The 14687-nt window shown below is 44.6% G+C and overlaps 1 protein-coding gene across 1 annotated transcript in view; it reads left to right on the top strand.

Moving 5' to 3' along the window:
- DDX47 (DEAD-box helicase 47) overlaps positions 1-14687 on the top strand; it is a gene marked incomplete at its 5' end in the record, with an annotated part of 626288 nt that overhangs the window by 498347 nt on the left and 113254 nt on the right. Inside the window, one exon of the mRNA XM_082265706.1 lies at positions 11665-11794. Coding sequence (XP_082121832.1) covers positions 11665-11794 — 130 coding nt within the window. The remainder of the gene's footprint in view (positions 1-11664; positions 11795-14687) is intronic.

Raw genomic sequence — 14687 nt, 5'->3', positions numbered from 1 at the left:
ACTCTGTGTATGTCCAGATAATGGGAAGAAACTTTGACCATTCCATTTAACCCTTTGTTATCTAAGTCTAAATTCCCCACGTTACCTAACCACTCAATACAAGTTAACTGTCCTCAATAAACAGAGCAGAGCACAGTGTTCATGGTCATTTACATGGTAGTGCAATTGTATGAACACTACATATTTAGAGAAAATCTGTTATTTTGCATTTACACAGTTTAGCTTTTTTTTTTTTTGCACACAAGCGCAGATGTGGTTTTTATGCATCACATGTAGGCCTGCCCATTCATTTCAATGGGCTGCCCTACTCGTGAGCATTATGGAAAATATGTCCCTTCCCCATCCCCCACCAGCACTGCCACTGATCTCACTGTCATACTACTCTAGCCTGTCCGTATACTACCCTACTTAGCCTATCCATATACTACCTACCTAGCCTGTCCATATACTACCCTACCTAGCCTGTCCATATACTACCCTACCTAGCCTGTCCGTATACTACCGTGCCTAGCCTGTCCGTATACTACCATGCCTAGCCTGTCCGTATACTACCGTGCCTAGCCTGTCCGTATACTACCCTGCCTAGCCTGTCCGTATACTACCCTGCCTAGCCTGTCCATATACTACCCTACCTAGCCTGTCCGTATACTACCCTGCCTAGCCTGTCCGTATGCTACCCTGCCTAGCCTGTCCGTATGCTACCCTGCCTAGCCTGTCCGTATGCTACCCTGCCTAGCCTGTCCGTATGCTACCCTGCCTAGCCTGTCCGTATGCTACCCTGCCTAGCCTGTCCGTATGCTACCCTGCCTAGCCTGTCCGTATGCTACCCTGCCTAGCCTGTCCGTATGCTACCCTGCCTAGCCTGTCCATATGCTACCCTGCCTAGCCTGTCCCTATGCTACCCTGCCTAGCCTGTCCGTATGCTAGCCTGTCCGTATGCTACCCTGCCTAGCCTGTCCGTATGCTACCCTGCCTAGCCTGTCCGTATGCTACCCTGCCTAGCCTGTCCGTATGCTACCCTGCCTAGCCTGTCCGTATGCTACCCTACCTCGCCTGTTGCATGTAAATCTGACTTCCTGTTAAATTTTTAATTTTAATTCTTTTGATCTAAAATAATGCACCTTTTGGTGGGCGTGTTTATTTTTTTTTTTTTTGGGGGGGCAGCATTTCATTGTCGGACCCAGGCAGCACAATGTCTTGGGCCAGCCCTGATCCAGGGCATTATATTCAGTCTCCTGATACATGGATGTACCAGCTTGTTCTGAACTAGCATATCCGAGCTAAACAGTAAAGGAATTGGATCTTCCATTCTCATTCTCCTTGGCCAAAATGGAAGGACTACTATTGCTTAGACTCCTGTGTTGATTCTTCTGCTGCATCTGAAAAATCAGGGGAATTGGAGGTCACACAAATACTAGGCAAAGCTCCAAGGGGTTTACAGGGCATCCTTCGCCCAGACCTCATGGGTTTTGATAACTTGAAGTACATGAAATAAATTGCCCTAAGGCACATACTCAAGTTCTCACAAAAGATTGTTGCATCACAAAGTTCACTATGTAAAAGCATAAACTAGCGTAGCCGTCAATAGGTGGCAGGAGATAAGCAGCTGTCAAGGGGAAAATAATTGAAATAATTGCTATTCAGTAGAAACTGGATAAAGGATGGAAATTAAGGCATAACTAGTGATCTGCAGCTCCAGGTGATTCAGATCAGGGAAAGGTCCATGGAAGGCGCTGGATCAATAAAAAGGTTGACATTTAACCGCTTCCATACAGAGCAGTTAGACCCCCTTCCTGCCCAGACCAATTTTCAGCTTTCAGCACTCTCACACTTTGAATGACAATTGCTCAGTCATGCTACACTGTAACCAAACAAAATTTTTATAATTTTTTTCACACAAATAGAGCTTTCTTTTGGTGGTATTTGATCACAACTGGGTTTTTTTTTTCGTGATATAAGCAAAAAAAGAGCAAAAATTTTGAAAAAAAAAACACTTTTTTTTAGTTTCTATTCTAAAATTTTGCAAAAAATTAATTTTTCTTTATACATTTGGGCCAAAATTTATACTGCTACATATCTCTGGTAAAATTAACCCAAATTAGTGTATATTATTTAGTCTGTGTCAAAGTTATTGTCAATGTGTCAAAGAGATTATCAATCTCCTTTCTTGAGGCCCTGAAATGTCAGGACAGTACAAATACCCCCCAAATGACCCCTTTTTGTAAAGTAGACAGTCCAGGGTATTTAGTAAGAGGCATTGGGAGTTTTTTGAAGTTATCATTTTTTCCCACAATCCTTGGGAAAATGAAGAAAACATTTTTTTTCTTTTTTTTCCCCACAAAGTTGTCAATTTATAAGCTATTTCTAACACATAGCATGTACACAGCAAAAATGACACCCCAAAATACATTCTGCTACTCCTTCTGAGTATGGTGATACCACATGTGTGAGACTTTTACACAGCCTGGCCACAAAAAGAGCCTCCATGTCCAAGTAGCACCTTCAGGCGTTCTAGGAGCATAAATACACATAAAACTTTCTTACTACCTATCACACTTTTGAAGGCCCTAGAGCACCAATACAATGGAAAAGTCCACAAAATGACCCCATTTTAGAAAGCAAACACTCCAACGTATATTTTATGAGGCATTATGGGTCGTTTGAACATGTCATTTTTTTTCCACAAGTTTTTGGAAAATGTGGGAAAAAAATAAAAACTTTTTTTTTTTTACACAAAGTTGTCAATTTATAGGATATTCCTAACACATAGCATGTACACAGCACAAATGACACCCCAAAATGCATCCTGCCACTCCTCCTGAGTATGGCAATACCACGTGTGAAACTTTTTAACAGCCTAGCCATATAGAGGGGCCCAACATCCAAGGAGCACCATCATGCATCCTAGCCACTTGCCTAGGCCTATTTTTGACATTTGGTGTTTACAAGCTAAAATCAGTTGTTTTTGCTAGAAAACTACTCGGAACCCCCAAACATTATATATTATTTTTAGCAGAGAGCCTAGAGAATACAATGGAGATTATTGCAATATTTTTTATCACACCGTATTTGTGCAGCGTTCTTCCAAACGCAATTTTTTTGGAAAAAATTCGCTTTTTTTAATAAAAAAAAAATAAGAAACCAGTAAAGTTAGCCCAATTTTTTTTCATAATGTGAAAGATAATGTTACGCCGAGTAAATAGATACCCAACATGTCATGGCGTCAAAATTGCGCACGCTCACGGAATGGCGACAAACTTTGGTACTTAAAAATCCCCATAGGCGACATTTTAAAAAATTCTACTGGTTGCCATCTTAGAGTTACAGAGGAGGTCTAGGGCTCAAATTATTGCTCTTGCTCTAACGATCGCGGCGATACCTCACATGTGTGGTTTGAACACCATTTACATATGTGGGCGGGGTTTCCGTGTGCGTTCGCTTCTGCGCGAGCTCACGGGGACAGGGCGCTTTAATTTTTTTTTTTTTTTTTTACTATTTATTTTATTTATTATTTTTTATTTTTACACCGTTTTTTTTTAAAATAAAAATTGATCATTTTTATTTCTATTACAAGGAATGTAAACATTCATTGCAATAGAAAAAGGCACAACAGGACCTCTTTTTTTGTGAGATCTGGGGTCAAAAAGTCCTCAGATCTCACAAGTACACTAAAAGATAGAAAAAAATAAATAAAATAAAAATAAAATAAAATTAAAAAAAAAATGGGACCTTTAAACCGGTTGCTAGGCAACAACGACCAAGACCATAGAGTCAAGTGAGGGCAAGCTTGCCCTCACTCGACATCCTGTCTGTGAGGATCCGGGACCGGATCGTTTTCCCCGCTGCCGGCGGGTCCGGTAAGCGGGGAGGGGGGGGCACCTCTTCCGCCATCCTGGAAGGGTGATCCCGCGGTGAATTTGCCGCTGGGACCACCCTTATCGGAAAGTCAACCGTCCACCATTTAAAAAAATACCAGGGTTATGGCAGATATCTGCTACCATAACAGCGTAATTTAGGTTTAAACGGAGGACGTATATAAACCTTTTTGGACTTGGACATGGTGGCTGCATGAAGGGTGACAGGTACTCTGGTACTGATGAGCAGGTGGCAGGTACTCAAGTACTCCGATAGGCAGGTGACAGGTACTCGGGTACTCTTATGGGCAGGTGACAGGCAGGTGATGGGTACTGATGAGTAGTACTGATAGGCGATACTGATACTGTACTGATGGGTACGGATGATCAGTACTGATACTGATGGGTACTGATGAGTAGTGATAGGTACTGATGAGCAGGTGGCAAGTACTCGGGTACTTCAGGTGTCAGGTACTCTGATGAGCAGGTGGAAGGTACTCGGGTACTCTGATGGGTAGGTGACAGGTACTCGGGTACTCTGATGGGTAGGTGACAGGTACTCGGGTACTCCGATGACGGGTACTCGGGTACTCCGATGACGGGTACTCGGGTACTCCGATGACAGGTACTCAAAGTAGCCGAGTACCTGTCACCGGAGTACCCGAGTACCTGTCATCAGAGTACCTGTCATCAGAGTACCTGTCATCAGAGTACCTGTCATCAGAGTACCCGTCATCAGAGTACCCGTCATCAGAGTACCCGTCATCAGAGTACCCGTCATCAGAGTACCCGTCATCAGAGTACCCGTCATCAGAGTACCCGTCATCAGAGTACCCGTCATCAGAGTACCCGTCATCAGAGTACCCGTCATCAGAGTACCCGAGTACCCGTCATCAGAGTACCCGAGTACCCGTCATCAGAGTACCCGAGTACCCGTCATCAGAGTACCCGAGTACCCGTCATCAGAGTACCCGAGTACCCGTCATCAGAGTACCCGAGTACCCGACATCAGAGTACCCGAGTACCCGACATCAGAGTACCCGAGTACCCGACATCAGAGTACCCGAGTACCCGACATCAGAGTACCCGACATCAGAGTACCCGACATCAGAGTACCCGACATCAGAGTACCCGACATCAGAGTACCCGACATCAGAGTACCCGACATCAGAGTACCCGACATCAGAGTACCCGACATCAGAGTACCCGACATCAGAGTACCCGACATCAGAGTACCCGAGTACCCGACATCAGAGTACCCGAGTACCCGACATCAGAGTACCCGAGTACCCGACATCAGAGTACCCGAGTACCTGACATCAGAGTACCCGAGTACCTGACAGAGTACCCGAGTACCTGACATCAGCCCATCAGAGTACCCGAGTACCTGTCACCAGCCCATCAGAGTACCTGTCATCAGAGTACCTGATGGGCTGGTGACAGGTACTCGGGTACTTTGATAGACTAGTGACAGGTACTTTGATGGGCTAGTGACAGGTGCTCTTTATTGGGGGGGCAATCAGTGTGTTTGGGGTGCACTGTATTTGGTAACTAGCTGTTACCACAATCTCCTCCTCACACAGGATCAGTGTGTGAGGAAGAGAACACGGTGACAGCTAGTTACCGTGTCCTCTGTTGACATTTGTGACCGGCTGTGATTGGACACAGCTGGTCACGTGGTAAAAAGCCAATTTCATTGGCTCTTTACCTAGATCGGGGATGGGCTCTGTCCGAGGGACGAGCCTCGTCCCCGATCGCCGCGCTGCGCGCCCCCGTCGGGGCGCGCATTGAGGAAGGAACGAGCTGCTCGCGCTGGAGCCGCTCATGTGATCGGCTGTGATTGACACAGCCGATCACGTGGTAAACAGCCAATTTCATTGGCTGTTTACCGTGATCGGGGTTGGGCTCAGTCCAAGGGACGAGCCTCCCCCCCGATCGCCGCGCTGCGCGCCCGCGGGGGCGCGCAGTAGCGGCGAGACCGGGCGTACGTCATATGACGGCCGCCCGGATCGAGAAAGACTTCCTGCCGCCGTCATTTTACTATGGCGCGGTATGGAAGCGGTATGGAAACATCACTGGAAGACTTGTATAACAGTCTCTGTGAAATGGCATTATGAAGAGAGTGTTGTTTTAACCACTTAAGCCCCGGAAGATTTTACCCCCATTCCGACCAGGGGGTATTTTGCGATTTGGCACTGCGTGACTTTAACGGACAATTGCGCGGTCGTGCGATGCTTTACCCAAATGAATTTGACGTCCTTTTTTTCCCACAAACAGAGCTTTCTTTTGGTGGTATTTGATCACCTGTGCGATTTTTTTTTATCACGCGCTATAAACAAAACAAAAAGCGTAAATTTTGCAAAAATAACAATATTTTTCACATTTTTTTTTATATGAAATTCCCCCCCAAAAAAAAGTAAAAGTCAAAATTTTTTTAAATTTTCGACCAATTTGTTTTATGCTACATATGTTTGGTAAAAAAAATCGCAAAAAGCGTATTTTGATTGGTTTGCGCAAAAGTTATCGCGTTTACTAACAAAGGGAAAGACAGATCGGACCCTTGATTGACATTTTTGACACTTTTGGGGTTACCAGTGACATATATATTTGCACTGTTACTGTAAAATTACACTGGCAGTGAAGGGGTTAACTTTATTTGAGAGGGAGGGGCTGCGTGTGTCTCTAGGGGCGTGATTCTAACTGTGATTGGCTGTGGCTCGAGCTGTAGGAACACTGATCAACGGTTCTACATAGTAGAACCGTATGATCAGTGTTTCTACACAGGGGAGAATGACAGGCAGCTTGTTTACACAAGCTGCCTGCCTTTCTCCCTCTCCCCCGACGATCGTAGAGTGAGCGGCGGACATCGGGTCCGCCGGTCACAAGCGCGGGGGGGTCCGTGACCGCGCGGGAGTGGGAGCGTGCCGCCGGTGGCGCGCGCTCGCTCCCCAGAGCCTCACAGGCTAGTGACATATATATATACGTCACTTTGCCTGTGAGGGGCTGACCGCCGCAGTATATCTACTTGCGGCGGTCGGCAAGCGGTTAAGTCGGGTCAGACCAGACACATATTACAAAGTTGCTGGGAATGAAGAGGCTACCTGTCACTGTCAGAACAAATACTGGTTATACAGTCAGGTCCATAAATATTGGGACATCAACACAATTCTAATCTTTTTGGCTCTATACACCACCACAATGAATTTGAAATGACAAAACAAGATGTGCTTTAACTGCAGACTGTCAGCTTTAATATGAGGGTATTTACATTCAAATCAGGTGAAAGGTGTAGGAATTACAACAGTTTGTATATGTGCCTCCCAATTTTTAATGCCCTGTACACACTATCAGATTATCTGAAGACTTTTGTCTGCAGACTTACCAAAACCATATAATATGAGGTCAAACCTAAACACTTTCAATTTGTATGCAATCCGGCAGGCCCTTGCACTACATAGAAAAGGTAAATCTGAAGACAAAAGTCTTCAGATAATCTGATAGTGTGTACAGGGCTTAAGAGACCAAAAGTAATGGGATAATTGGCTACTCAGCTGTTCCATGGCCAGGTGTGTGTTATTCCCTCATTATCCCATTTACAAGGAGCAGATAAAAGGTCCAGAGTTTATTTCAAGTTTGCTATTTGCATTTGGAATCTGTTTCTGTCAACTCTCAATATGAAAACAAAAAGGGCTGTCACTATCAGTGAAGCAATCCATTATTAGGCTGAAAAAAACAAACCCATCAGAGAGATGGCAAAAACATTACGTGTAGCCAAATCAACTGCTTGGAACATCCTTAAAAAGAAAGAACGCAAGGATCAGTCCGGATTTACTAAAGGGCGTCAAGCGTCGGACGCTACTAGGCGTGTGATCAATGCTATCCATCACGCGGGCCTCAATGGGACGCCTTCTCTGCTCCTTTAATTGGATGCGGAGAAGGCGTTCGATAGGGTCCACTGGGGGTTCCTATCGGCCGTCCTTCAAAAATTCGGGTTTCGTGGATTTATTCACGATGCCATTATGGCCTTATACTCCACGCCCTCTGCAGTAGTCCGTACAACGGAAGCTATATCTACTCCGTTTAATATCACTAATGGCACTAGACAGGGATGTCCACTCTCCCCCCTGATATTTAACATGATTATGGAAACTTTAGCCACGCACATCCGCTCTAATCCTAAAGTGTCAGGTATACATATGGGAGATCAGCACCATAAAATTAGTCTTTTCGCGGATGATGTGATACTTATGATATCGGAACCAACTACTTCCCTCCCGGAAATTCAAAGGATTTTACAGTGGTTTGGTAAAGTCTCCTTATACAAGGTAAATGAGTCCAAGTCCAACATTTTGGGTATTGGTATTAATGCCACAATGCGTAATTTGTTACAACACCAATTCCCGTATGCATGGGCAGACCAAAGCATATCATACCTAGGCGTACAGTTGACTGCCTCTACGAAAACGTTGTTTCAACACAATTTCCTTTCTGCTCGCACTAAATTGCAGGCCAACCTTAAATATATGTCTTCCTTTGATTTCTCCTGGTTGGGACGCTTGGCAGCATTCAAAATGATGTATTTTCCCCAATTATTGTACCTCTTTCGAACCCTCCCAATCCCTCTCCCAAAGACTTAGCTTAGATCCCTCCAGTCCCTACTGTCCAAATATATATGGCAAGGCAAAAAACCTAGATGTGCTCACGCTAAACTGATCAAACATCGTTTAGCGGGCGGGGCGGGATATGTGGACATCTCTGACTATTACCTGGCATCAGTTCTGTCTCCACTGCGAGATTGGTTTAGGGAAACCCCCAATACACTGTGGAGCGCAATGGAGGCTACCTATTGCACCAGACAGAATTTGTCTGACTGGTTACTGGCGACCACCTTAGGGGCCAAGTTGCCCTCCTTTCTTCCTCCGTTTATGATTGCTGCAGCTAGGGCGTGGAGAATCCTGGTGGCACAAAATGCTTTACCCTCTACAGGTTCACCACTAAATATTCCGTTATCAGCTTTGCACTTGCTTATACCCCACATTGACGTCTCCGTCTGGCAGAATAAGGGCATTTCCTATCTCAGGAACTTATACGAAGGCTCCAAATTGATCCCTTTTAGTGAATTAGAAGCGAAATTCGGCCTTCCTGGGTCTTCTTTGTTCACGCATCTACGCGTGTCTCATTTTCTTAACTCCATCCGATCAGGGCCCGCGACTATCCATAACCAGGCTTGGAGGTTCTTGTCCGGTTCAGGACACCCTAACCAGAAGGGTATAACTGTCTTTTACAACCTTCTCCAACATAAGACATCCTTCACCAAGACCGTTCCCCACATTCAGTGGGAACGAGATATTGGTCAAGAATTTACTGACAAACAATGGAGCAGGGCCTTCCGATCCATATATCTAGCTACTAGCTGTGCCAAGTTATGGGAGTTATCCATAAAATTTTCCCTCCGATGGTACCTCACGCCTTACAGAATATGCAAGTTCGACCCTCAGAACGACGGTAAATGTTGGCGTATGTGTGGACATGACGGTACTCTATTTCACATACTTTGGCTTTGTCCAAAAATTACTCGTTACTGGATTTAGGTTTTCAGGATAATAGCGGAAGTCTCAAACTGCCCAACCACAATCAAGCCTGGTCTGGCTTTGCTAAATCTAGAGATTGAACAGGTTCCTACCCATTGTAGACACGCTGTGACCCACATCCTATTGGCAGCCAGGCTCAATATAACCCTTGCTTGGAAACAAGCCGATCCCCCAGGTATAGCGGGAGTCATTGACCTTGTTAACACACATCACACATTTGAAAGCTCACTTTCCCTCAAAAACCGTTCTGTGAACACTATCTGCCCACTGGAAACCGTGGTCTGACTGGATGGAGCATTTTGCAATAAGCTCTGATCTATTCTGAACGTCTACCTTGACATGTTCTTTACCATACTCTGGAATGCTGGAAAGCAACTACCCATACACACTTCTCGCACCTGAGCACAGTTTGGATCCCGGTAGGGGTGCTCAGGTGCGAGGAGCACGGATATCTCCGGTATATCGGTGCTCTCTTCGAGTGTTCAACTCATATGGCCTCCACAGTCCTAACATGATGGTCATGACAAATGCTTTGTATTGTTGAGGTGTTAAGAAGGGCACGGAGTTCTAAGCATGACTTATGCACCAACTGGTTGCTGCTGCCTCTACTTGTTCTGCCGAGCTGTCTCTGCCTTGTTAACATCAATTTTGGAGTAAGATCAGTCGCTGCTAACATCCTGCAAATGTTTCAATTGCTGTTGTGGTTATTATTCTTATGACTTTTATTACTTTTATGACTTTTGTTCCCTCATCTGCATTGTTGTACGTACCTCTACTATAGGTACCACTGTGGTAGCTTGCATGCTACTTGTTCTGTATTGTTTTGAAAAATTCAATAAAAACAGTTTGAAATAAAAAGAAAGAACGCAGCGGTGAGCTCAGCAACACCAAAAGACCCGGAAGACCACGGAAAACAACTGTGGTGGATGACCGAAGAATTCTTTCCCTGGTGAAGAAAACGCCCTTCACAACAGTGGGCCAGATCAAGAATACTTTCCAGGAGGTAGGTGTATGTGTGTCAAAGTCAACAATCAAGAGAAGACTTCACCAGAGTGAATACAGAGGGTTCACCACAAGATGTAAACCATTGGTGAGCCTCAAAAACAGGAAGGCCAGATTAGAGTTTGCCAAACAACATCTCTAAAAGCCTTCACAGTTCTGGAACAACATCCTATGGACAGATGAGACCAAGATCAATTTGTACCAGAGTGATGGGAAGAGAAGAGTATGAAGAAGGAAAGGAACTGCTCATGATCCAAAGCATACCACCTAATCAGTGAAGCATGGTGGTGGTAGTGTTATGGCATGGGCATGTATGGCTGCCAATGGAACTGGTTCTCTTATATTTATTGATGATGTGACTGCTGACAAAAGCAGCAGGATGAATTCCGTAGTGTTTTGGGCAATATTATCTGCTCATATTCAGCCAAATGCTTCAGAACTCATTGGACGGCGCTTCACAGTGCAGATGGACAGTGACCGAAGCATACTGCAAAGCAACCAAATCGTTTTTTTTAACGGAAATGAGTGGAATGTTATGCAATGGCCAAGTCAATCACCTGACCTGAATCAGATTGAGCATGCATTTCACTTGCTGAAGACAAAACTGAAGGGGAAAATGCCCCAAGAACAAGCAGGAACTGAAGACAGTTGCAGTAGAGGCCTGGCAGAGCATCACCAGGGATGAAACCCAGCGTCTGGTGATGTCTATGCGTTCCAGACTTCAGGCTGTAATTGACTGCAAAGGAGTTGCAACCAAGTATTAAAAAGTGAAAGTTTGATTTGATTGATAATCCGTCCCAATACTTTTGGTACCTTTAAAAAGTGGAAGGCATATATACAAACTGTTGTAATTCCCACACTGTTCACCTGATTTGGATGTAAATACCCTCAAATTAAAACTGAAAGTCTGCAGTTAAAGCACATCTTGTTTGTTTCATTTCAAATCCATTGTGGTGGTGTATAGAGCCAAAATGATTAGAATTGTCGCTGTCCCAATATTTATGGACCTGACTGTAAGTAAGCATTAATAACTTTTAATAATGAGGTTTACCTAGCCAGTGAAAAGAAGATAGGGACCACTACGTTTTTGAATGGTGCACTAGATTTGATATTGTTGAAATGTTATTCATTTTTGGACACAGTATATATTTTTTTTTTTTTTTAATTAAAACTGTAAAAAGATTGTTTAACTAAAACTTCTGTACTGCATTTCCAAGGTATGATGTTGAGCTCTTTCAAAGGATTGAACATATAATTGGTAAAAAGCTTCCAGCCTTCCCTACACAAGAAGAAGAAGTGATGTTGCTGAATGAAAGGGTAGCAGAAGCTCAAAGATTTGCCCGTGTTGTAAGTTCTTTTTTCTTCTTTTTTTATGTGCATTGAAATACATATGAGAAAATGTCTTTGTCTTGTTATGTATGTATTTAAATTGCCTCCTCATATATAAAATATGAAGGAGGGACTATGGAAAAAAAAAAAAGATGAGAACAAGAAGGTTTCTCTGTCGCTCATTGACAGACGCAGTCCTCTTTGATTAATATCAGTAGGGTTATACTGCCCCCTACAGGAGTAGGACACTAGGCAGGAAAAACGTTCTGGCCACACCTTAGGGACAGTCCCAGGGGTATATCCTCTCACTTCCTGCTACAGGATGTCAGTTTTTTTCTGCCTAGTCAGGAGTAAGGACCTAAGTTCCTTGCTGGGATCTCTGGTCCTGGCAAGCTTTTTTAGATAAATCTTTTTTAGTTAGATTTTTTTCTCCAGTTTTTGTTCCTGTGAGATCTTCAAGCAATTATGCTGGAGCTTTGCGACGGGCTGGATGTTGAGATCCAGTGGTCACCCCAGCCGGCCTACGAGCGCGTGCAGGCCCTAGCTCCGCGCTGCATTGTCCTGTCGTTCCCCATATCTGGTGGTTCATAGGGATAAGGTGGTTCTTCGTCCGAATCCATCCTTCCTTCCTAAGGTGGTTTTAGAGTTTCATCTGAATGAGGACATTGCGCTACCTTCCCTGTGTCCTAAGCCCAGTCATCCTCGGGAGTTTGCGTTACACTCCTTGGATGTGGTTTGGGCGATCAGGGTGTACTTGACTACTACGGACTCTTTTCGTAAGACTGATTCACTTTTTGGGATCACGGATGGCCCTAGAAAGGGGTTGCCTGCGTCTGCCGCGACTATTTCCAGATGGATCAGACAGACGGTGGTACAGGCTTATTCTATTAAGGGTCGGGTTCCTCCGTTCCCTGTTAAGGCGCACTCCACTCGGGCGCTTAGTGCTTCCAGGGCCTTCCGCCATCAGGCGTCGGTGCTTCAGGTTTGCAAGGCGACTACCTGGTCGTCGGTTCATACCTTTACAAAATTTTATAAGGTTGATGTGCTGGCATCGGCGGATGCCTCTTTTGGCTGCAAGGTTCTGCAGGCCGCTGTTTGAGGAGACCGTTGGTCTACCTCGAGTGTTTGGTTTTTTCACTTGGGTCTCATCTTTTTGCTCGATGAGTCCTTGATACTTCTGGTTGGCTGCGGTTGGGCCTTCTGGATTGGATTTAGATTTCTGTTATCCCACCCCTCATTTGTGGCACTGCTTTGGGACGTCCCTACTGATATTAATCAAAGAGGACTGCGTCTGTCAATGAGCGACAGAGAAAATTGGATTTTTGACTTACCGTAAAATCCTTTTCTCTTAAGCTCATTGACAGACGCAGTACCCGCCCCTCTATTTTGGGTTGGGTTGAATTCTCTGACACTGCTTTGTTACATAACTGACATCCTGTAGCAGGAAGTGAGAGGATATACCCCTGGGACTGCCCCTAAGGTGTGGCCAGAACGTTTTTCCTGCCTAGTGTCCTACTCCTGTAGGGGGCAATATAACCCTACTGATATTAATCAAAGAGGACTGCGTCTGTCAATGAGCTTAAGAGAAAAGGATTTTACGGTAAGTCAAAAATCCAATTTTTAAGGTACTTTACATTAGTTTTCTTGACCCCCTTGGTCCTTTCTACATTTTGTAACCTGCAATAAAAATGCAATATATTGGGATATTACTTTATCGTACAGTACAGAACACATGTCTGAAGAAAGGTGGGTTAATCTGCAGCAACTGCAAGCGATTGGACACAGGCAAAGCCACCTAAGGTTTTTTACACTCCCTCATATAACCCCTGTCTCCAACTCTCCATGTAATCCTCCATATAACCCCTGCCTCCATGTAATCCTCCATTATTTTTTTGAATGCTAGTGTTGTAGTTGATGCATTTCTCTGTGAGACAGAAGTTTTTTTTTTTTTTTTAGTAGCAGCTATGAATACTTTTATCAAAACTAGTAACGAACCTCATCAAGCCCCTGCAGCAGAGGGTGTCAGTTTTCTGGATCAGTGCCTCTCATCTTTGTGCTATGGAACTGTACCCAAACTCCACACAAAAATGAGAGCAGGGCTGGCCTGTACTGTTGCAACTGCACTGGTCCTGACGCACTGGTGATACATTTAGGTAACTTCATGCAGCGTGTGTGTTTCCGACAGGTGCTTTACAGATCCAAGGTACAGAGGTCCACCTGAGGGTAAACCCTTTTTTGAAGCTCCCCCCCACTGAAGGGAGAGATAAGCCCGACCAAAGTAGGCAAAGTAATTGTGGGGGTTTGCTATAGGCCACCTAAACAAGGGGAGGAGGTAGAGCAGGAATTTTTAGCACTTTTGGGTAAAGTGGCAAAGCTGGGATCAGTCATCATATTGGGGGACTTCAATTATCCCGACATTGACTGGGGAGAGGGGACTACACACTCGCATAAGGGCCGTCTATTCACGGAAACCTTACAGGATAATTACATGTCACAGTTGGTGGATTCTCCTACTAGAGAAAACGCAATCCTGGATCTATTGATCACTAATGACCCAGACCTAATCTCGGAGGTAGGAGTCCAGGACAACCTGGGCTCTAGCGATCACAGGATGATCACATTTAGCGTAAATAACAATATAGCAAGGCAAGTGGGGAACATAAGAACCCTTAACTTCAGAAGGGCGGACTTTCCAAAATTGTACTCGTTGATGGAAAGGGTAAACTGGGACCGAACCCTGGGATCCCTGACCACAGAGGAAAAATGGGAATGCTTTAGGAACATATTAAGCAAAGGCATCTTGCAGTGCATTCCTATGGGAAATAAATTTAGAAGAGACAAAGCCAAACCTGGCTGGCTAAACCGTAGCATTAAAAAACTTATTAGGGAAAAAAAATTGGCCTTCAGGAAA

Source organism: Pelophylax lessonae (genome assembly GCF_965119305.1).
Source record: "Pelophylax lessonae genome assembly, chromosome: 8".
Classification (NCBI taxonomy): Eukaryota; Metazoa; Chordata; class Amphibia; order Anura; family Ranidae; genus Pelophylax; species Pelophylax lessonae.
Note: the sequence above shows the minus strand (reverse complement) of the source record. Positions and strands in the feature narration are given on the sequence as shown.